This window comes from Myripristis murdjan, chromosome 11 (genome assembly GCF_902150065.1).
Source record: "Myripristis murdjan chromosome 11, fMyrMur1.1, whole genome shotgun sequence".
In the NCBI taxonomy this organism is placed as follows: Eukaryota; Metazoa; Chordata; class Actinopteri; order Holocentriformes; family Holocentridae; genus Myripristis; species Myripristis murdjan.
Window position 1 is genome coordinate 23,378,714 of NC_043990.1, and position 23,997 is coordinate 23,402,710.

General features: G+C 42.0%; 3 protein-coding genes across 5 annotated transcripts in view; 2 read left to right on the forward strand and 1 right to left on the reverse strand.

The window, feature by feature from the left end:
* Positions 1 to 458: 458 nt before the first annotated feature.
* Positions 459 to 9,812, reverse strand: tert (telomerase reverse transcriptase). Its single transcript, XM_030064441.1, has 16 exons — positions 9,528 to 9,812; positions 7,643 to 8,969; positions 7,364 to 7,553; positions 7,103 to 7,256; positions 6,851 to 7,018; positions 6,547 to 6,708; positions 6,356 to 6,457; positions 6,181 to 6,266; positions 5,835 to 5,951; positions 5,627 to 5,698; positions 4,334 to 4,522; positions 3,873 to 3,999; positions 3,062 to 3,123; positions 2,002 to 2,126; positions 1,744 to 1,881; positions 459 to 1,297 (listed from the first exon to the last, which is right to left on the reverse strand). The coding sequence occupies exons 1-16, from the start codon at positions 9,741 to 9,743 to the stop codon at positions 1,194 to 1,196; spliced, it is 3,339 nt and encodes a 1,112-aa protein (XP_029920301.1). The 5' UTR covers positions 9,744 to 9,812; the 3' UTR covers positions 459 to 1,193.
* A 676-nt stretch (positions 9,813 to 10,488) lies between these two features.
* rbbp4 (retinoblastoma binding protein 4) lies at positions 10,489 to 18,162 on the forward strand. Of its 3 annotated transcripts, none has more exons than XM_030064276.1 (12): positions 10,489 to 10,747; positions 11,861 to 12,008; positions 12,119 to 12,264; positions 13,143 to 13,316; positions 13,501 to 13,616; positions 13,818 to 13,978; positions 14,127 to 14,253; positions 14,458 to 14,535; positions 14,835 to 14,911; positions 14,991 to 15,048; positions 15,997 to 16,107; positions 17,153 to 18,162. In XM_030064276.1, the coding sequence occupies exons 1-12, from the start codon at positions 10,732 to 10,734 to the stop codon at positions 17,213 to 17,215; spliced, it is 1,275 nt and encodes a 424-aa protein (XP_029920136.1). In that variant the 5' UTR covers positions 10,489 to 10,731; the 3' UTR covers positions 17,216 to 18,162. The 3 variants fall into 3 exon arrangements, with proteins under 3 accessions (XP_029920136.1, XP_029920134.1, XP_029920135.1); XM_030064274.1 differs by having other exon boundaries at positions 10,490 to 10,747; positions 11,858 to 12,008; XM_030064275.1 differs by lacking the exon at positions 10,489 to 10,747 and adding an exon at positions 11,291 to 11,324.
* Positions 18,163 to 23,073: 4,911 nt separating this feature from the next.
* Positions 23,074 to 23,997, forward strand: part of nhsl3 (NHS like 3) — a 55,914-nt gene continuing 54,990 nt past the window's right edge. Inside the window, exon 1 of the mRNA XM_030063317.1 lies at positions 23,074 to 23,120. The gene's annotated coding sequence lies outside the window, so the exon portion shown is untranslated. The remainder of the gene's footprint in view (positions 23,121 to 23,997) is intronic.

The window sequence follows — 23,997 nt, forward strand, 5'->3', positions numbered from 1 at the left end:
TTTGTTCCCTGCCCTCAGTTATTTGAACTGGAACTGTTATGTCATGCCCATGGTGCAGTGGGTGTGTATATTAAAACACTGAAAAATTCTTGCTTATTTTAAAATTCATGTCATATCATAGCTGATTATCTTATAATACATTGCATATCATAGAACTACCTGTATCATGATTCCATCATTATTGTGGATGGAATATTGTGACAGTATCGTATCGCCAATCACCCAGCAATTCCCACCCCAAAGACAAAGGGAAAACATGAGCTTACATTTATTTGCATAAAACAAGGCTAGATTTATTTTAAACAGTGATAGGACTGATCCTTTCTTTAGTATGTCATTTTGTTTGTATGTATGTGTTTTTCTGTGCCTTACTCATTTTCAAAGATCACAACTTCAAATGTGTAATTATTTCTTTATTTAACTTGCGTTTACTCATGTAACTGAGCAGAGTGCGTTGCTTGTTGTGCAATAAAATTGAATTTTATTTAAATATTGTACCTCACTACATTTAAAGTGACATCCAATGCAATACAAATTGTTGGAACACTAAAAACGTCAGAAAATTCAGTTGACAAATTGTGGATCCGTTTGCAGTGAGCAGCTATTCAACAAGAAAGAAAAGGTGAAACTGGCTTTAAGCTGTTTCTGCACTTTATCTTGAAATTTTCCGATTAAAAGAACTGAGTTTTAACTCTGTTTGCTTGTCTTTTTAACAACATCACATGTAACAATGCTCTTTTCTAAAAAGCTACGGAATAACTTTTACTTTAAAGTTTAAATGACCTATTTTTACTTTTATTTAGATTTTTTTATGCAGTAAATGCAGGAGGCTTTTTTTGTTTTGCTTATTTGTTTCCAAGGAAGGAAAACACATTTGTTCATTCTCACAGCACAGAGATCTTATCGCAGATGATAGAAATATATCAGTATTTACCATGCAACTAGTGTTTTATATCAACACCAACCTTCCTAGTAATGTAGTTTTGCACAGCAGATGTCCTTTATAGTTTCTTTATCCTTTTGAGAATCGGGGAAAAACTCCTCTTCACTTGGATTTTTGTCACAGTAAAGGTGCTGCTTTCCACAGCAACTTGATTTTGACAAAAATTAGGTCCAACTTATATATATATACTTATATTTCCAGGGGGATAGTGTGATAACTGGAAGGTGATTTAAGGTGACAGGGCGACACTTTAAGTCTGGATGGCCAGGAACTCCTCTGGGATCTTAGGGTTAGCAGCCTGTCTGACCCTGGCCAGCCTCAGATCCCCCAGACGCCTCTCCAGACCACGTTTCCCTGTCAGGAGGAGGACAGCAGGAAAGAGAGGGACTTCAGACTAGTTTTTACCTTGCTGGTGAACTGCATTATTCTAAATTAGCCGACCTGTATACGTGTGTTAACTTTTATATAACAGCTGTAAAACTGCAACTGAGATGAGGTGGGCAGTGACCATGACTTACCAAAAACATGTAACTATACTTAAGGTCACATTGGGGCTTATAAAAAGATAGATTATAGAGAGATTATAAAAATTTAACTGTAGCTAGTGTCATTTGGTTGGGTGTTCCTTTCACAAAGTCCACATTCAAAGGGACTGGCCCATGTTGTAATACAACTGATGTGTTCATTTTGTTTTGATGGATTTTTAAATGGAAAAATGTGACAACAATGCTGTGATAAGAGTTTCCACGGGACACCTGTGTGTGTGTATGTGTGTGTGTGTGTGTATGTCAGGTACATACTTTTGTGCAGGCACGGGAGCAGGGCCCTGTAGAGAGGACGGTGGCGTGACAGCACCAGCAGAAAAGAAAGACAGAAGAGCAGCTCCACTGCTTCATACTGGAGGACGCCTGTCTGGGCCTTACTACCTATAATCATACCTGGAAGAATGACAGAGAGGTGTAATGTTATGGGCAGAAAAAAAGAGAACAATGAAGAGAAAGCTGTTTTCAAATTGTAATTTTCCATGATTGGTTGTGTTGTGTGTGTATGCATCTTGCCTTTGTTGCTCAGTCTGATGAGGTAATTGGTGTACTCAGCCATGTCCCAGATCATCTGCAGGAAATAGACCGGGTTCTTGGCAACAGTCTGACCAAAGGGTAAACTCTGGGCACACACATGAAACCTAAAGAGAAAAAAAGAACAACAAAAACAAAAACCCCTGCCCACTCAGACACATAAACTCTGAGGTGCCAGGTGCTGTGGTGAGTTTTCAGCCCAGAGCAGATTGGTGGTTGCCATCCACACACAGTCTGTTTGAATAGCAGCATTATCTCCACAGACCCATTTATTAAGCCAAAACTACTGAGCATATGTCAGAGCGGAAGGACATACAGTCTAAAGTCCCTGGCCTGTGTTTACCGCCATCTTTCAACTCAATTCACAATGTTCAATCAATTCTTTAACCTCAGCATGAAATAAAACACCTGCATTCACACTAGTACCTGCACTACGGCACAGAATTATGTATTGAAAATGCCCAATTACCTCAATTTTAGGGAAAAAAATAGCCGCAAGAGGCGATAACAGGGTCAGTGCTGGAAAACTGAAGACTTTGGCATGAAGACATGTACCGGCAAACTTATTTGTCATAACCAGAGGAATCATTGGACATGACACGTCCAAAAGTAAATTACATTCGTTGATTTTTTCCTGAAAGTTTCCGAATGTAGCTGTAGTGCCCCCTCCTGTAGCGTTCAGGAGATACGACATATTTTCTAATATAAACCCCGCCCACATCATTTGCGCAAACACTGAGGGCAAGTTATATCAAAAATCCAAAAGTTATTGGATAAAATATAGAGTTCACAGCTACAACGCCATCCTCCGGCCAATCTATATATTTTCTTGTCTGAATAGTGGGTGAGAAGGTTTAGGAACCGTAGCTGTAACAGTTTCTGAGTAACCCAGATATTCTTAGAGGGAAAAAAAGTGAATGGAAACAGTAGCGGGGAAAAAAACAATACCAGATACAATATAGACCCAGTGGCTTTGCTGCTTGGACCCCTAAAAAGAAATAAAAACAGGAGTCTAGTGTTGGCCATGGTGTTTAGTATTTACCTGTATGCATGAAGCAGAACCAGCTTGTAGATATTCCTGTAGACTGCTTCAACAGAATTGGTCTGAGAAGGGAAACACATACAATAAAAGATTGGTTTTCATGCAGTGTAAATGAGCTGATGTGTAAACCTGAAGTGACATGGACTGAAAAACAACAGGTAATAACTGAGTCCTCCGCTCTGTTGATGCATCACAGTCAAACACAATAAAGATTATGGAAAGATACACAAAAGGTCTGAGCTAACTAATCAATAACTGACATGTGATGTTTGACGCAGGCAATTTTAATCTGTCCTACTTTGTGTTTCATAGCCTCCTCCAAATTCTGCCTCTGTAATTTAGAAACCAGCATGACCGTGTGGTGTTCATTGTTTGTCCATACATGTTAACAATTATGAGACCAAATGAGACCTCAAGTTAACTGGTGTATTTTACGCCACTCTTTTTGATTTTCAAAGCTTTTCATCAACCATGTCTTGGCTCCCTGTTGCATATTTCCACAAAAAAAAAAACTGACCAAAAATGTTCAGTGCCTTTTCCTTAAAAAAGGAAAGTGATAGTTTGATGCAGCATAAGAAAGTTATGGTGCCTGTTGAGCCACTGAAAAAACATTTGCTTAGTTGACTGATGCTTACAGTGGAATTCTGTCTTAACCAGTGACAGATTAGTGTGAAAACAACCTCTTAGTGATATTGAGGAAATCCTCAGACTGTAAACCATATCAGAGCAGCAGTGAATTATTGCCAACATTGTGCAATTATAAGACTTTGAAACAAAGGCAATGGAATTTAAAAAACCTTACAGCCCTGACCTTGAGGTCCACAAAGAGAGCGTGGCACTTGAGTCTGAGGATACACAACAGCTTCCTCCTCATTTGCTGTCCAGCTAAGTGGGAGGAGCCTAACGTAAGACTGTAGCGCAGAGATTGTCCTGCGTAGCTGCGAAGTGACAAAAAGCAAGAGTTTAATAAAACATAAAAAACAAGCATTCACCAAAAGAAATGTTTAAGTGGTATAGCAATTAGAGTGTTTGCTGCATTTTGAAAAAGGATATTGATATAGTAATCTATCCAAGCTAGACTGCGAGGTTTTTTATAAGTAGGTACAAAGTACAAGTGTCTTTCAGTCACCTTACAAGAAACCATAAAGTGTTGCATAGAAAACAGAGAGATTATAAAACTATAGTTAAATTATAATCAACTCCAATGTTTCTTTCTTCCTCAGTGTGCGTGTGCGTGTGTGTGTGTGTGTGTGCGTGAACATGTAAAGTCACCTGGAGTAGTCTCTATGGACATCCAGTGTATGTGTGTCTAGCAGCAGTCCACACCAGGGGAAGAGGCAGTGAGGGGGCAGCAGGCGAATGCCAGGAACAGAGCCCATGTCTCCAGACACCTGGAAGTTGACTACCACCTTCTGGGTCTTGATCACCAGCCCATACTCTGGCACCCCCACCAACAAGGTCCTGCACAAAAAAAAAAAAAGAAAAGAAAAGAAAAGATCAGTGGTTCTTCACCTCTGGCTGGTGGGACAAAAAATGTGATTAGAAACAAGTCAAGTGGGACACCCAATAATAAATGGCCTGGCTAGCTTACATTCTCAGGATATGTTATTTGCAAATGCGGTGGGATGAGATCTTGATTTGGGAAGCTGGTGCTTATCAGAATCCTTGTCAGTTGTATCAAAATATTTTTGTACATTCAGTGCCCAACAAACTGAACAACTGCCCTTTGTGCCGTTCAGTACTTTCTTACTCTTGTTTACAATGCTCTGACTCATTTTCTTTATCCTGCACATTGACTTTGGTATGCTGTGTGGCTCCTCTTGTACTCTGAGGCAGGTTTTGTTTTTGTGATAACAAGGCAGTGCAATGCCATGTTTCCCCTCTTCCCTAACAGGCATGTGATTGGCAGCAACATGGAATATGACATTTTTTTTGCAAATGAGTTTAAGAGTGCAAAACAATGATAAAAATAACTTCTATGGACTGTTAATAGAAATCTGAGTTAGTCTTCAAAATAGGAATTACTAAATCAAAAATGAAGCATGCTCATAGGCGACCAGTGGAAGTTCAGCGGCCTACAGCTTGAGACCGGCAGTCAGAGTTTCGATATGTATTTGCAATTAATTCAAAAACTTTTCCATGACTTTTCCAGAACCATACACCAAATTTCCATGACTGTATTTCTGAAGCGTAAAGAGGAAAGCAACCTTTACAACTAGGGGATGAAATCACAAGACAAATAAAATGCATCTTATAGCAACTGTCAGATCTCTTGACTATGACTGCCTGGTTTACTAGAACAACACAAGAGCTGATTTTCAAGAAATAAAAAAAATACCCTAATGATTTTCCCTTCAAAAAGTTGTAGCTTGACTCATCAATTTTAATAACTTTTTCAAAACTTAACATAGATTTCACCATTCTCTAAAACATTTCCAAGACTGGAAAACACATTTTTTTAAATCTGTGACTTTTCCAGGATTTCCTCTGCACAATGTTACATGAATGATGATGTTTCTGACAGGTGTGTGTGTGTGTGTGTGTGTGTGTGTGTGTGTGTCATACTTGAGGAAACTTTGTGCCTGGTCTAGGTGAGGGGTGATCAGAAGGAAGTCATCCACTAGTCTCATCAGACATCTACAGGAGAGACAGAAAGAACATACAAGTAAACCAAAATGAGATGTAATATAGGAAGACTGCACTCTACTGTCAGTGATGGGCCATGACATCTTGAGGTTTATGTTGATTGAAATGCAGCATAGACCTTACTTACCCTCCTTTATCAGAAATGCTTTTGAACAGGAGGTTTTCCATGTGGCCGTAGCAGAGACAGCAAAGTAAACTGGACACAACCGATCCCTGAGGAATCCCTCGGCACTGACGATACGTTCTGCAAAAAAAGATGGGAGTGTTCAAATCCACTCTCAAAACTACCATAGGCAGACCATCAGGAACCTTTTTTGTTATACTTATGTTTCCACGGAAAGAAAACACATTTGCTCATTCTCACAGCACAGAGATCTTATCGCAGATGATAGAAATATCAGTATTTACCAAATGCATACTGCACCTCACACATCAGTTTCATAATGGCAGCTTAAACCAGGTGCAAATCTTACCTCTTCCCAAACTGAACAACACCGCCAGTGAGCATTTGGGTGAAAAACTCGAGGGCCTCCCTGGCATGAAGATCAGCAGAGAAATGCTGGAAGGAACAACAGCAGAGTCACACTGGTGTGAATTGGACATCCTGATCTAAAAAGAATGCCTGAGCGCTGTGGGACATTTTCTCACCTGCTCCACCAGTATAGCATGATGAACTTTTCCCGTTTTTTGTAGTGACATCACAAACCCCTTCATGTTGGTGAATCCCATATTATCAACCAGGACACCTGACTACATCAAAGAAACATATGAAAAACTAATTTATAGGTCAAAAGGTTGTGTTTGTGGGTACAAAAAAACAAAAGGATGTGTGTATGTACCTGTCGAATAAAGCTCTTCTTAAGGCCTTCGTGTGCATCAGCCCAGATCTTGGCGTAGCGGCGTACAGTAAAGATTTGATCCTGAACCGGTGACAAGACCTGGCTAATCACATCCACGAGCTTGGTGTGAGGCAGACTCTCATAGGCCCCACTCACATCCACCTGAAGGGGCAGATAACAAAAGAGGGAAAGTGTAAAATAGCATGTTATAAAAATTAATCAGATACATGACTGCAATAGTACAAAACCCAATTTCCATTTTTGGTCACTGACAAGACAAATAAGAGTGGGGACAAAAACCAACCTTAACGAAGTAGAGGGGTTGCAGCTTGTCCTTCTGAGCTGAAGCCAGAGAGAGCAAGACTTTGTGGATGTCCGTCATCCCCCACACTGTGGAGCCCAGGAGGGAGGGGTTGGAATGCACACATGCCTGCAGTATGTCCAGAAGGTCCCGGACACGCCCTTGGTATTGCTACAAAAAAATACATACATATATCAGTACATCTGGAAACTCATGGGCAGTGACAGTGGAAATGTATTATTGTAAGTGATGTACCCTTGTTTTGGCATCTGCTCCTATGATTCGTGTGATAGGCCTCATGTCATTAGTCTTGGGGATGAAGCGAAGGTGGGAGGTGATGGTGGTTTTGGGGAGGGATGCTACCTGAGCCAGGGTCAACTCCTCCATGTGGCACTTGGAGAGGTGAGTTCTTAAAAAAATAAATTACATAAACAAAATCACAAAATGTTTTGATGACTTACAAGTTGGTGAGCTTGTGTGCACTGTGATTGTATGCTTGGGTGTATATGAGCCTACCTAAACGCCAGCTCTTGCAACTTAGCCCACACTTCCTGTCTGTAGAACCTCAGGGCGTTCTTCTGGCCCATGCTTTCAGTGACGTAGAAACAGGCTCTAACCAGGCCTGCAACATAGCCATCCAGCAGCCAAGCCACGAACTGACCCAGCACCTGTGTCCGGTATGAGAGCTCACTGGGTGGGAAGCATCCTTTGGGAGACAGAGGTGGTTAAGCTGAAATACCTGGATCAAACTCAAACATGGCAAAAACAAAAAAAAAAATTAGTTGATAAGCTCACCAGTCTTGCTGATCTTCAGCCAATCACAGTCATTCACCTTCATCTTCCACATCAGTTGGGCCAGTGAGAGCCTCTCGAACTTGCTGCTGTGCAGAAAGGCCCTAACCTTGGTGAGGAAACATAGCTGGTTGTGGTCAGACCCCCACAGCTCCTGTGGGACCACGGTTGAGAGGCACTCCCTGATGAAGAGGTAGACACGGTGACGTGCACAGTGTTGGGGCAGGAGAGAGGCTAAGTCCTGTCCCTCTCCATCTTCCCCCTCCACCACTGGGGACATCATCTGCAGTATTCTGCCATATGGACATCTCCTGTGTTGACGCAACAGCTGGCTAAACAGGGGGACCATGCTGAAAAAGCGCCGGGGAAGTTTCTTCGGCTTTCTCTCCATCCCGTTGAGATAGGCCACACCCTCAAAAAACACTATTCTTATCAAGTCTCGCCCCTGCAGCCTTCTAGGCACTTCAACTCCACCCCTCTTCTTCCTGTTGAGAAGGAAGCCGCGCATGCCTCTCCCTCCATAAAGCATTCCCCGTGTGCGGATAAAACACTGTGAGGGAGGCAGAGGAGGGAAAAGCCCTGTTCTCCAACTGGGACCTCCCTCTAAGGGAAGTGTGATTGTTGGTATTTCAGCAGGCTGCTTAGAATCAATGCCACCACAGTCCAAAAGCTTCAGAGACACTGATGTTTTCACTGATCTGTTCTGCCCATCATCTCCTGATTCATAGCAATCCTGTTGGACTCCCTGTGTGCGCCCATCCTCATCTATCCGTCTCCTCTTTCTTGAATAACTCATACCCTCTTCTTCCTTGTCATCCCTTTCTCTTTTCCTTTTAACCTTTTTTCTGCAGCCATGCCTTCTGGATCTGCTCTTCTTCTGCTTGCTGATATTAGTATTTTCACATTCTCGCCTCTTTTTTGACATCACTGCACTCCCCTGATACTTTCCATACTGACTACTCTTATGTCTCCTTGACTGGGTCTGGAGACAGAAGCCAGAGGACACAGTAGACATGGAGACCCGGTCATAGACAGGAACTCCACACACCTGGAAAACACATGAAGGCGGGACAGCCACAAACACGGCACAGCTTTCCAGCAGGTACCATGTGATGTCTGTGCCGAGGCGTGCCGTGACTTTCCTCCACAGGTCACTGCCATGTATGTAGGCAGCACTTTGAGTTACATCACCTTGAAACTTGAACTGGTCTGCATCCCGTTCCTCCTGAGCCAGGGAGAGAAAACTGTAGCCATGTGCCAGGACATTTCTTTTTCGCTTCCGCTTGAAGTTGTTTAGAACAAAAGCCAGTAGCTCGGGCAAAGTGCAGATCTATGGAAAGCATAAAATTAGGAGTTACAGAAGTGCTCAGAAGTGAGCAATGTATGCTCTCATTCTCTTACATTGGAAATAATAAGCTGCCAGTCTGGTGTGTATTTGCCTATTGGCTGGCATGGAGCTTTAAGATCTTTTTGTGAATATTTGTGGTCTTTTAGTAATCTTGGCAAACAGATGAATGAAATGATCTAGAAAGCAACACTTTATTTCAAACCTTAGAATGTCTCACATGTATCACTACAGCTCCTTGTCTATGCTGGTCTATTTTGGTGGAAGGCTGAACTTGGGGAATAAAATATTTCAGTGCATTAAAAAGGGCATCGTGGTGGGAAAAGGGTACGCCGAATTTACAAGTGAAAGCCAAAGATTCAGACACATCTCGAATCATGTCTGCTGGTATGGGTATGTTTTTTTAATGGAGGGTGGTGTCCCTAATATAATCGGGGCAGAGTACACTGGGGTAAATCACCATGTAAGTGAGCTTGCAGCACGTCAACACTACATAATTCACCCGAGGACGAATTTGAATCTAAATATAACCCAAGTAGTTACCTGGTTGCAGCTTGGCACCTGGTGCAGCTTCTTGTCGGAGCACACCAAAACGCCCTGCACGAAAGACACGAAGCGGTTTGAGTCGGTTTGCTCGACGAGAGCTGCTCTCCGTCCCTCTTTAAACACGATACTGTCGGCGAACTGCTCCAGGGTTTGGACATGCGGGTAGAGTGAGCGGAGGATATCTGCAACCCGTGAAAGGTCAGGAGTAGACATGAAGGCTACAGTTGCTGTGCGGTTTATTAAATGGCAGACAGTAACTCAACACTGTGGTAAACCTCAGTTCATTTGACTATTTAAGGGCCCCGCTTCAGCCTCAGCCAATGAGAGAAACTACGGAAAAGGATAAGGGACATTCCATTCACAAAATCACATCCAAGTGGAGCAAAACGCTGGAGTTATGCCGTGGCCACAAACTGTCATAATGTAAAAATAAATAAATGAATAAATAAATAAATAGATTTTTAATAAATAAATAAATGAACAAAATAACTAAATAAATGAACAAAATAAAAAAATAAATGAACAAAATAAAACATAAATACAAAGTAGACCGTCAGTATGCATGTTGCATTCAAGGACCTGATATACACTGTTCATAAAGAAAAACATGCTTTCTCAATGGAAAAACACTGTGAAATAGGATACCTAAATGTTTTGCAACAGGTATCACTTTATTCAGGTAGTCTTTATGTAATATGACATAAAGTGTAGGCTCAAAATAGCCTGAGTTTACAAAATAGTTCATCAGCTGGGAATGTCACAGCCTCCGTGAGGTGTTTCCACCATTTCTGACAGCACGTGGATGCAGCACAAATCTCTGCAGCGTACTTGTCCTGTATGGAGTCCGAATGCCAATAAAGTTACTCTTGAATGTGGTGAGCATAGCTTTCTCGTTCCCCCTGCTGGTTGATCGAAGTAACTACAGGAGACGTTCTGCGTTTTGATTGGTCGGAGCATCCCCTCGCTTGTACAGAGCGCGCGAACGCACCCACGTCTCTCAGCTGGCTGCCCAGTTAGCTTAGCCTAGCCAGGCTAGCCTAGCCTAGCCTAGCCTAGCCTAGCCTGGCTCAGACGGTCCCTTAAACAACAGCGGGGCTGGGCGACACAAGGCTGGCGCACCTGACACAGAGCTGCCGGCTTCCACATTTCACTGGTCCCCACACGCTTCTCCCTGGTCTAGCTGCTGCTTAACCCAGCTGCCATGGCAGACAAGGAAGGTAGAGTAAACACAGCACATGAATTTTATTTCGTTTTTCAGCGATAAGGTTGATAACGTTAACACAGAACTTAGCCGAGTGGGCAGCTGAGCTAGCATGTAGCCACCGTGGCATTCGAGCTAACCTTCACTCATGAAGCAACCACAAACCCGGCTAATACAGTATTGTAGCTCGTGTGCTTTTCCACAGGGTATCGTAAACCAGCAGTCTGTGACACTTTAGCACTTTAAATGTCTGTAGCGTTAGTTTGCTGACGTTTGTGTAATTGCTAATATAACAGATGTATATGGCAGTTCACATGCTAGCTAGTTAATAGTTGCTAGCCACTGGATCTATAAGTGACATGATGCTTCCAAACCAAAACAATGTCAAACCTCAATGTATATGATGATGATGATGATGATGGTGGTGGTGATTGAAGTAACGGTGCCAGGTGTGGGGACAGGCCAGTCTTACTATCATGGAAGGCATTATGTGTCTTATCTGACCTCAGTTTTGTGGCCATCAATGGGATGAACTGACAGTTTGACTTGTACTTGGTCATGTTTTAACACATGCATGCCGCCTCATCAAGATGGTCAGTTAAAAATATCATTGATAGCATGAATCATTAACTCTGCTTTTACCTTCACATTTAGTAACAGTATTCATCAACTGGGGTATATTGACCCCAGTAATTTAAACCCCTAGAAAAATATTTTAATTAAATACATTTAATTTAATAAATATTAAATTATTACCCAAGTTTATGAGTCAGGTGCTTTCTGTGTCTTGTTCACTTCTTAAGTAGCCCTTTGAATAAAACACATTCTTATGTTTTATACAGCTGAAAAAGCCTGGCATCAAGCAAGCAATGTTGTGTACAAAATGTGTCCAGAACATTGAAAATATCCACTTGTCCCCATTAAGTTAGGAAAAGTCATTAAATACAAAGCATAACAGAAACAGTGTCAATCATGTATTTAGAGGCATTAAACACTGAATGGCGTCAGAATGACCCCATAGATAATATGAGGGTTAAGACTCATTGGCAAAACTAGCCACTGTCTAGTGAAATGACATGCATGCTGTTTTTCATCACTGACGTCTGAGGTGTCTTTCCTTTCTCAGCAGGTGCATTTGATGATGCTGTGGAGGAGAGGGTGATCAATGAGGAGTATAAGATCTGGAAGAAAAACACTCCCTTCCTGTATGACTTGGTTATGACCCATGCTTTAGAGTGGCCCAGCCTCACAGCTCAGTGGCTGCCTGACGTCTCTCGGTACACACATTTACACACTGGACTCATCGTATTTACATGTATTCTTTCACTTAGTTGCATCAGTCATGGTCTTGCGAATGTTTAAAAAACATCATTTTGCTCCCTCCTAGACCAGAAGGGAAGGATTACAGTGTGCACCGGCTTGTGTTGGGCACTCACACATCTGACGAGCAGAATCACCTTGTTATTGCCAGCGTCCAGCTGCCAAATGACGATGCCCAGTTTGATGCTTCTCATTACGACAGTGAAAAAGGAGGTGGGAAATACATACATTGCAGTCCAGTACAGAGCAGTTGGTTTGTAAGTGACCCAGTGCCTATTAACTTCCTGAATTACACTGTTGATGGTTCCAAAAACAGCAGCTTCTTGTTGTGATATCAGAACGTTGCACAGTGCAAAAGGTACAACACTAATGTATTTTCAGAGATATTTGAAGACATTTAAATATCATGGGAGTGTACATTTTACTGTGGCATCGACTAGGAGAGCTGAATGACTGTTACCTGGTTCATGTTGCAATGAGTATGTTTTCATGCTCAGTGCACTTTAATTTTAACATTTAAGGCAATAATTTGATTGAAATTGTTAGGTAAATGCCTTTTGCTGATCATCTTTATTTAGATATGGTCATAATCTGAGTAAGAATGACTGTTAACACACCTTGAGCTCAATCTTTTGATTCATCAGGCATAGAAATACAGATTTCTTTTGGCTTTTTCAAACTACACATCAGTTCCCAGACTGACTAATCTGGATTTTGTATTTGCATAATCGACAAGAAGGTGCAGTGCAGTGGAGTGACAGTTGGTGAGCTGATTATTTGATGAGCTTGTGTAAACTGAGTTATGTGAGAAATTCTGTTACTTCATAGCATTTTAAAAGTCATATTTGAAATGCTTTGAGCTGATTACTCCCAGAAATCAGGGTATTGGTGTGCATGTAAACATGTTACGTTTACTTTGTTTACAAAGCAACCTGCATTTGTACTGAGTTGTAGACAAATTTTCACACACTTTTTTCATTCAGTATTCATGTTTCTGCCGTAATTTACCTAAATCAAGTGGCTGAAGCCAGAAAGGTGTTGTCCCCCCTCATTCTACTTGAACAAACAAGTCCCTTTTATCTCTCCTGCAGAGTTTGGAGGCTTTGGCTCAGTGAGTGGCAAAATTGAGATAGAGATCAAGATCAACCATGAGGGAGAGGTGAATCGTGCCCGCTACATGCCCCAGAACCCCTGCATCATCGCCACAAAGACCCCGACCTCAGACGTGCTGGTCTTTGACTACACCAAGCACCCCTCCAAGCCTGGTACATAGAATAGATCCAAGGCACTGCTAAAGATGTTGAATGTGTGTTTTGAAAGTAGAGTCTGCTAATGGGTACAATCAGCCCATCAGCCAAATAAATAACTCTGCCTCATTACCGTCTATCTGCTATTGCTTACATTGTTAGTGTAAATAGATGGTGTACATTAAGATCCTTCTGTGCACAGACCCATCTAGCGAGTGTCGACCTGACCTTCGTCTTAGAGGCCATCAGAAAGAAGGTTATGGTCTCTCCTGGAATCCAAATCTCTCCGGCTGCCTGCTAAGTGCCTCTGATGACCATGTAAGAGAAAAATGTTTCATTGTGTGAAATATTTTCATTTAACCTCTTTTTCCAATTTGTTTGAGCTTTACAAAATGATCTAATAAAACATGTTTTTATCAATAAATGAATGTCATTCTATGAAATCAAAAATTAATTGTGTGCAACTTGAGATTTGAAATGTTGATGGCCATCTTATTCCTGTCTTGCCCTCTTCTGTAGACAATCTGTCTGTGGGACATTAGCGCTGTGCCAAAGGAGGGGAAGATAGTGGATGCTAAGACTATTTTCACTGGTCACACTGCTGTGGTGGAAGACGTCTCCTGGCACCTGCTCCACGAGTCTCTCTTCGGCTCCGTAGCAGACGACCAGAAACTCATGATGTAAGAGGCTTGAAAATAAAGAGCACTGACGTCTAACAGTCACATGAAACAGTACATTTGGGTAAATCTTCCAGCCAATCTAATTATTTTAAATTGGTGTGTAAATGAATGACCATTGCCCCACTTCTCCCACCTCTGTGCCTCTAAGCTGGGACACTCGCTCTAACAACACATCCAAGCCCAGCCATGCAGTGGATGCCCACACAGCAGAGGTCAACTGTCTGTCCTTCAACCCGTACAGTGAGTTCATCCTCGCCACAGGCTCAGCAGACAAGGTAATGCAATCCTCCGCCACATGTTACTTGGCCTCTACACAGTTTCAGTTACATTATGGGGCTTAACTCTGCAATATGAAGGTATGGTGTAACTATTAAAGTTAATAAATGCGCCTGATAGTGTTACCACTTTATTACTGCAGTGTCACTGCCAAGATCGAGCAAACTTGTAGGGTATGTGTAATATCTCTCTCCTCCCCCTAGACTGTGGCCCTTTGGGACCTGAGAAACCTGAAACTAAAGCTGCACTCATTTGAGTCACACAAGGACGAGATCTTCCAAGTAAGAGATTTCTCATGTTGGATATCTTCTTCAAATGAGAATAGCATGATCCATTTTTTTCAAATCTGTACGGTTAATTAAGGGAAAAGGACAAACAAAGATGCATTACTGCTTACTGAGTTTACCAGATCATAAGAGGGTTAAATATGACAAACAGACAAACTTGATATTGTGGTGTTATGAAGAGTGTCTGATCTAAATCAAGTCTGATTGTTTAAAATTTATTGTAGTACATTTGAGAAAAATACCCATGTATCATTATGTTGACCTGACTTGAGCCCTCTGATTGGCTGCTTCAGGTCCAGTGGTCACCCCATAATGAGACCATCCTGGCATCCAGTGGAACAGATCGACGACTCAATGTCTGGGACCTCAGGTAAATTACCAGACACTAGTGCATTTGTATTGTAATATTGTTTGGTAGACCAGTTTAACTCTCCTGTCTGTGTTTGTAGTAAAATTGGTGAGGAGCAGTCACCGGAAGATGCAGAGGATGGCCCCCCTGAGCTGCTGGTGAGTTTTATTCAACTCTAACTGAACTGAACTGAACTAGAGGAGGGAAATAAAATCATCTCCAGTTATCAAATGAAAATAAAATTCACCCCAGTAACAGTGACAGACTTTTGGGATTTATTTTGGACAAAGTCATTTTGAACATCTGCGTTTCTCAGTCTGCACATAAGCTTGCAGTACGAACAGGCAGTTGCATAGTAAAAATAGTCTTTCCACAAACAACACAAATAGTCAGATAGCAGAGATAGGCTTTTGGCTGTCAAGCTTGACGTCAGCCACTACTCAGACAGCAAAAATAAGCCTGCACGTTGCTGAGGTACACAAACTCACAACAACAACACAGCAGAATTACCATGCTGGTTGAGTTTTACTGGAGAAGATAATACATTACATACATTATTTTACATTAGAGCATTACATTATATAATAGATACATCAGCAGGATGTTAAAATGAGCAAGTTGGAGAAAGAGAGGTAACATGGACTGTGACCGTAACAGAGAAGTAGCTCTATCATGTGTTAATGGTTTGAGTATCTCTCTTTGCAAAATATGTCAACAGTCTGTTTTAATTCTGATAGGAATTTTTGTTTTAATTCTGATAGGAATTAAAACAGCCTTCCTCTTAGACTGTGTGGAAAAAACAGCAACAGTCAGTCGTATAAAATTATTTAAGAGATAACAGAAAATTCCCAGTGTCTTTGCAAAATGCTAATTTAAGACCGACAACAGGTGATTATTAATTTAGGCTTATTTCTGCAATGGTGTTATGTCTTACCTGGTAGCTTTGAATGTATGATTTTTACCTATCTATCAGCATGAACGGATATGCTTATTTATATATGTGACTCAGTCATGCTGGGTGTTCAGTTAGCAGTCATTAGATTTTATATATCACTGTTTATGTATCATACATCGTTATAATGACTGGTCTTCTGCCTTTCCACCAGTTCATCCACGGCGGCCACACAGCCAAGATCTCTGACTTCTCCTGGAACCCCAATGAACCCTGGGTCATCTGCTCTGTGTCTGAAGACAACATCATGCAAGTCTGGCAAATGGTGAGACAGTTAAAGCTACACCTCAGGCAGGCATGTTGGGTATGAGCAGCACGAGAAGGTATTTTCTTCCATTGTATGTATAATGTCCTGGACGGAAATATTTAGTTCTGAGATAAAATGAGATTTCAGTTAAGCAACAGCAACATGTTACCGTCACAGTCAACGGCTGTCTCTTCTCGCAGGAGTCTTTTTTTATGGGAATGATACAATAACGTGAATTAATATCAATCTATTTTTCCTCACTACAAATATAAATAATGTTCAGTAAATGTCAACAAAATGCTATTTCATGGTTGATGCATAAATAGCTAATCATGAGGCAAGAATATATAGGTGGCATATAAATGACACACAAGTAGCCTGTTGCGGCAGGAATAGAGGAATGTTCCTGTTGCTCGTCCTGCTATGTGAGAGGAGGCATACAGTACATTGCATGCAGGCATGCTGTATTGTTTTGGTAGACCAAAGGAGATAAGTATAATGAGCCTTCACGTTTCTTCAGATTTTACTCAGAAGCAAAAAGAAGCCTCTAACTGTGACATAATAATTACTTGATACATATTGAGAATTATTTTTCGAACAGTATAGTTCATTTTTATCATAACTAACATTTTTGGCCATGTCATTCAGCCCTAATGTGAATGAGAGCAGACATGAACTTTGCAAAAAAAAAAAAAAATCACAATGAGATGCCCTCTGACATTTCAGCTACTGAGTGTAACTGGGAAAAGAAAAAAAAAAATCAACAACCCAAGCTCGATTTTTGACATAACTGACTGCCGACTTACAAGTCAACAAGGCTAGTTACTTCACTAGAGCCCTAATTCAAAGCAAAGTGAGGAGGAAGAGAGAGAGAGAGCAAGAATGGTAAGTTTTACTGATTCAGTATTGTGTTAAGTTGATTCACTCAGGTTCAACTTTAATCACCAAAAAGCTAACAAGTAGTCATTCAGTACCTCATCTTTTTGTCTGTCCAGCTTCAGGGATCTGAAAATAATGCTGACAATACGTGGATGACTGTCTCACATGCTGATTGTTCTTGCAGGCAGAGAACATCTACAATGATGAAGATCCTGAGGGGTCGACAGACCCAGAAGCCACAGCGTAACATCATTGCCTCCTGTACCTCTCACCCAACTACAACCTCATCACTTACTGTCAAAAGGCCATATCAGAAGTTTCACTTCATGACTTTTTCCCAGCTTGCTCTTCTTTACTGGTGGTGTGAATGAAGAATGCGGGAGAGGAGGGCAGACGATGCATTCATTTTCAGCCCTGGTCTCTTTTGCAGTGTGTTTATGAAGAACTCTCCATCACGGGTTCAAATAGCTAATTTATTGCCTGAGGAATTTTGCCATATGTTTTTTGTACTGCATTATAAAAGGTGTATTTTTATATTGAAATTGGCTGTGCCCTCCACACTTACACACTATTCAGTTACTTAAAGCCAGTGCTTAGTCTTAATAAATTGCTTTTCTAGATTTTAAGGTGGTGATCACACTAACATCCCAAAACAGAAGAGACAGTAAACCATTCCCTGTTGTTTTGTGTGATTTTCATAGTGTAAAAAAATAATCTTGCACATCTTAGAGGTGCTCTTGAACACAACACTTTTTGAATTAAATGCAGTCTAGTTTGAACACTTAGTGTTTTTGCTAGAGCTCTTTAGGGTGGCATAGTAAACAGTTGCATGTGGTCTGGCAGGTAGCAGGTAGTCCACTTGCTATCTTATGGTCTAAAATGTGCCTCATCTCTTGAGTCTGATCACCATCTGATTGTTCTGGACTCTGATTTTCACACCAGCAAAGTTCATGAAACAGCATTTTTGAAAGTGTTGGTCTGTCATGTGAGTCGTTTACAAGTGAAATCCAAATTTTTGACTATCTCTATTTTGAAACATCAATTTTTCATCCAACCTCCCCTCACCATAGCTGTCTTTGTCATCTAAATGTTGTCGTTGTGATGTAGATTATTATTACTAGTTGAACTTTTTTTGTGTTCAGTATTTTTCAATTGTACAGTGAGTGCGTTCTTAATAAAATGATTTTTCCATCACTCTGAGTGCATAATTTACTCATTGGTAATAACCACTTAAGCTGCTCAAATTATCTTCCTCTACTCCAAAGTGTCTTCCTAAGCTAGGAAGTATTTTTAAACAACCAAGAAGTTGAGATATGCCTCATCACACAGTGGACTACTCTCACTCTATTACTCTATCTCACTGTTTAGATTTCCAGCCACATTGCCCTTATAAGTACACCAACCTGTCTCTCCTCTCTTACTCAGTTCTTAACTCATCTGCAGCACTCAGGTTACAATGAAAGCATAAAGCCTTTATTCATAACAAAACCCTTTCTACAAGCAGCAATCTGGTTCACCTTTACAGACTTTTCATACAAACACCTAAAAGTGCCTTGATGTGTCCAAAGTGCTTACATTGATCCTCTGGAGCTCTATATGTTATAGATAAAATAATTTTCTAATTTTCTCATCTTTTAAAGTAATCGCAGAAATATGTTTGATTGGCATTAGCGTAATCACGCAGTCATGTTTTCGCCTCCTTAAGGTTGCTCTTGGTGTGGTCCTCAATGACAGCCCTGCAAGAAGAATGTTTTCATTAAGGCTACAATGCATTTGTTCAAAACTGAGTTTTGAGTTATCTGAGAAGGTATCCACTTTACTCAGAATAAGTCAAAATTAACATACCTATACAGGAGAAGTTCTTTGGTAAGGCTGTCTTTCAGCTCTTCGATCTCTTTGGTTTTCCTCTTCTGGATTTTTAGCTCTGTCTTCAGCTCTCTGTTAGTCTCCTCCAGACAATACACTGCCTCCTGTAAGGGTTTCAGTGCTTTAGTTGTTTCATACAGTGCCCTAACACTAAGAAACAACTAAATACTCAACAAATTATACTGCTTTTTAATAATGTATCACTTCATTGTGCTCGGTTTCCTTTTGTCTTGGTGCTCCACAGGGAGGTAAGAGTGAGCTATGGAGCAACAGCTGGCAGAGCTTTAGTGTTTGGCTCATGGAGACTTTAGGGCACTTATATGCCGACATGGGTGCTCAACCACATATTCTTGTTAACCCTACATTCCTTCTTCTCTTCTTTTCTTTGATTCCATTTTCATCTCCCCACGTCATGGTGCCTCCACATGTTCCGATTGTCTTGCTTACCTTATAGCGCTCCACGTCTTCTTTCCTCTGCATGTATATTAGTTTGAGTTTCTCCTCCAAACAGGCCCTCTGGAGTCCTAGCCTCTGGCTCTCTTCCCTCAGGGGCCCCAGCTGGGCCCTTAGCTCCTGGGCCTGCTCTCTGGCTTTCACAAGGGCTCCAGCTGTTGCCTCCCTCCTTTTCAGCAGGGCCAGCAACATCGGCTCATACCTGCATCATGAGGACCATTGACAGTTAAAATGCATTTCTAGCCATAACTATAGTTTGAGATCAAAAATGATAATTTCTATGAATGTTTCATCATTAGGTTCCAATCCAACACTCATGTCATGAAACACTTTGCTCTCCAGGACGAATTTCACATCAGCTTTCCAATGATAAATATTACTTGGGAATTCTGAATTCTTACATCACCAACAAGGAAATCACCTTCAGTCGTTTGCAGGCGGTACATTTTGAAAATAAAACAAACAATAATATGATTTTCATCATATGAATCATGTTGTGCTCGTGAGTTGCAGAAGAACTCAAACTAGTTGGAATACTGAACATGTCAGAGTTGTTACTTTGAGTTGTCAGGTTGTTCCAACACTTTCCCATTCCCATATGACCAGCATGCAGGATAATCCATAAAATGGATGACTCATAATGACTCAGTATAGACTTCAGCTATTAGGAAGTGAATCAAGATAACATTTTCACTCAGACAAGGCTAGTACTCAGCCAACAATGGTACCTGTCCTCCAGCACCTTCAGCCCACCCTGTAGGTACTGCTGGAGGTCCCCGCAGGAGTTCCTCCTACACTGGGTCAGCTCCTCCTGGGTGTTGGAAGTCTTGCAGGAGGCCATGGCCTGAAGCTCTGCCTTCAGCCTTGAGTGCAGCTGTTGGTGGGCTTCGAGGATTTGGGACCTCTCTTCAGTCAGCTCGAGTGCCAGTGATTGCAGCTTCTCCTGAAATACAGGGAGAAAGGAGACAAGAGTTGAATATGGTTGATTTTTGTACATTCATTTACTTAGAAATCTGATGCTCAATTTGTTTGTTGTATTATAAACAAATTTGTCAACCAAATTCTAACCAAGTTCTGAGGGGTTGAAAGTTGCGGAAAATGCTTCATTGCCCTCCTACCTCTTCTCTCTTGAAGATCTCTACCTCATGCTGCTGGGTCGTCAAGGTGGCCTGGCTTTGAGCGCAGTCCCTAGCCATGGTGAAGAGCCTCCTCTTCAGCCTCCTAGTCTCCTCCTGCAGCCCCTGCCACTCTAGGTTCACCTTCCACATCCTCCGTTCTTCCTCTGCCCTCTGCATCCTCAGGCTCTGCACCTCCCTCTGCCTCTCCTCTCTTCTCACCTCTGCCTCCTTTTTCAGTGCATCCATCAGCTCTGTCACTTTCCTCTCAGTTCTCTCCTCTGCTTCCACTATCCTCTCCTCCTCATCCACGCTCTTCTCAGGCTCTTCTCTCTCCTCTTTCTGCCCTCTCAGTTCCAGCACCTCCACCAGCAGTTCCTCCCTCTTCTTCTTCAAGTGCTGTACCTCCTCTATACACGCCTCTAGCCGAGACCCCAGGGCCTTTATTTCATCGATGCCAGACCTTAGATCAGTTGCTTCCATCTTAAGCTCTGGAGTCCCTCCAACAGGCAGTCCAGTGTCTCCCACATCCATCGTAGATATCTCCCCTCTTGTGTGTGTCCCCTCACCAGCAGACATATATCCTTCGTGCATTTTCTCATAGTACTCTGTTTTATTTTGGATATTCTGCATCAGCTCTGGTGACCCTGAAAGCAGTAACTCAGGCTCAAGAACTCCCTGATCTACTTTAAAATCTACGCAAACTGCAGTTTCGGTCCCTGACCTTTCCAGTCTCTCCACTGAGATGCCCCCTGTGTCCTCATGGCTAAGCCAAGGCTTTAGTGGGCTTCTCTCTGTAGCTGAACTCAGCATCACCCTGTCTCTGTTCTCCAAGGATCCTTTCTCTGTAATGCCATCCATGGGATGACCAACCCAGGAGTGGAGTGGCATTGACTCGGTTTCTGACTTTACTGCCTTCTGTTGCTCCATTGGCTTTAATGTTGTGGCCCTGTGAAGACTAGATCTCTGTCTGATATGTACATACTCTTGGTTTGGATCTGCAGCCCACTCTTGTGGGTCAAAGTCCATGCCAACCTCTTCCATACAGCTCTCTAACATGGCCAGCATCCCCAGCAGCTGGCTCTGGTACTCCACCATGGTGCTGCTCAGCTCGGTACCTGTTGAAGTGAGGGGCATTTCTCTTTGAGCAGAACCTCCTCTTGTATCCCCATACCTATTGATGATGGAGCCCAGGTCCTGATGCTCAGCATGAGCTGAATGGTCCTCTGGTCCAGCCCTATCCATGCATGTGTCAATGTAGGTCGTAGAGAGATATGGATGCGGAGATATACTTGTTTCTCTGTATCTGTCCATCTTAACATCCTCTCGAAGTTGACCTTGAGTCGATGCACTCAGGCTTTTGTCTGTATAACTAGGTGAAAGCTGAGAGCCAAAGGGAACTCCAGTAAGCTCCTCACAGCTCTTCAATAAGTCATCCATCTCTTGTAAGTATGGCTGAATTGGAGTGGGCTGATTCAGCGATGTTTGTGTGAAGGCGAGTCCAGATTGTATTGTTTTGCACTCAACTCCATCTTCCATGAGGGCTCTGTCCTGCTCCCCATCCTCTTCCTGGATGAAGAGAGGCTCAAAACTAGTTGATGATGTGTTGTCGTCCTCCATCAGTTTATCCTTTGTTCATGTAGCCACTTATCTTGCTGAAATAACAGTGTCCTTTGCAACCAAGACCTATCCCTTGACAAAAGCAGATGAACATATTAGACGGCCTACCCAATGTGTACTGCACAAACATAATGTATATGATCATTGGCAGTCATGCTGAATTTCACAAATTCTAGGTCTGGCCTGTGATGGCATGCCAACAAAAGAGCTGGATTAAAGTTCTGGCCAGACTGTAAGCTAGGCTGTAAACTATGTAGAAGTCATTAGCACATGAGGGGTAAAGGGGGCAGGTCAGCAGGAGCAATGTTACTAACAGCTGCCCCCCTATCCTGGAAGCCTCGTAGGGACCAACTGACAACTGGGCCATGGTCTCACTCTCACTAATCTCTCTGTCTCTCAGCACACACACACACACACACACACACAGTCACACACACTCAAATTGCAGATACTGTGGCAGTCACACAAACACTGTTACACTGCTAATATAAACACACATGAATACCTTGCCTCTAAAACTTCAACAAGTGGCATCGCACAGGTTACATTGCATAACATGTCACAGAGTACATTATCATAACATGTCATTTCACAGGTGGTGAGGCATTCATACTCTCTCCCTGGTGAATACTGTAACTGTAATTTCACCCTTTGAAACGTTTGTGAAGTCTGGCCAGAAACAAACACTGAGAGTAACTTGATCAAACTGACCCAGCTGTGTCTTCACAGCAATTAGTAATGTAGAAGGAGCAGGAGAGACTACAGTGACTTTCATGTAAAAGTTCCTTGCCAAAGCTGCATTTAAATGAAATTCAAGATGCACAGCTCTACTGTCTGATTGAAACTTCACTGGATGAAAAAAATCTCTCTCCAGATTTATGGAGCCACTAACGTCTTTCTCTCTTTGGGTTTGTCTCGTTTTTCCATCACAGGTACTACCAGTAACCAGGGACTGGACATTGTCATTCTGTGCATGGCAAAGCAAATCCCTGTGGAAGACATAACACTGACCAGCTGTCTTGCTGGAGTGCAAGCGTGGGCACAGGGCACATTCCTCCAGACCCTACACCACCCAAACAAGGCGCTGGCCTACATTTGGTGAGCATTTGAATAGAAACTCTTCAGTTACAGTTGTAGCCAAACATTTTCATCTTCAATTTCAACTCGATCTGACATGATATTAGTACATTTGATTGCTAAATTAGCTGCACAAGCCCTAACACATACAGACAGTTTGAAGGCTGATGGTTGAGAACTAGAGGAATGGTGAGCGTTACAGTGTGTCTTTGGTCTTTTCCATGCAAATGTTATCTTACCAAATGTCACCCTTTGGCAAGATAATGCACCATCTTTAGTTAACATGAAACATGCTTGAACTTACCTCTAAGCACATAACACTCTCGGTGTCCAGGGGACAGATCTACGAGAGGGTAGCTCTGGATTCAACATCAACCAAGTGGCAAAGAATGAGCGGGACGAGTGTGTGGAGATCAAGTTGGGGGTGGAATGGTGGGATGGTTGATCTGACCCAGCCTCCTCTCTCACAGTCAGTTTGTAGCTATGCGTGACCATGACTACGCTGACTCTATTTAGGGTTTATTAATAAACAGTGGGCAGGGAGAAAGAGGAGCCACAGCAGCCTGGCTTGCTACCCAGCAGAGATGAAAGATCTGCCAAAGTGGACCTCGAAAAATTAGATCAAACACCTGGTTGCTCTATTTTCCACCTCCAATTCTTAAATCATATTGCACATGGGAATTCAGACATTCAGGAGCAAATGCACTGGAAACATATTATACATACTTTACTGCCTTAAAATTATTGAAGAGCTGAGCACGGGAGCATTTTCAGTAGAAAGCAACCTGTTTTTTTGTTTGTTTGTTTGTTTGTTTTTCAGTTGTCTTGTCTTTTCTATGTGATATTTCAACATTTCATGCCATAAATAGGATGGCAAACTCAGGCAATGTTGTTAAAA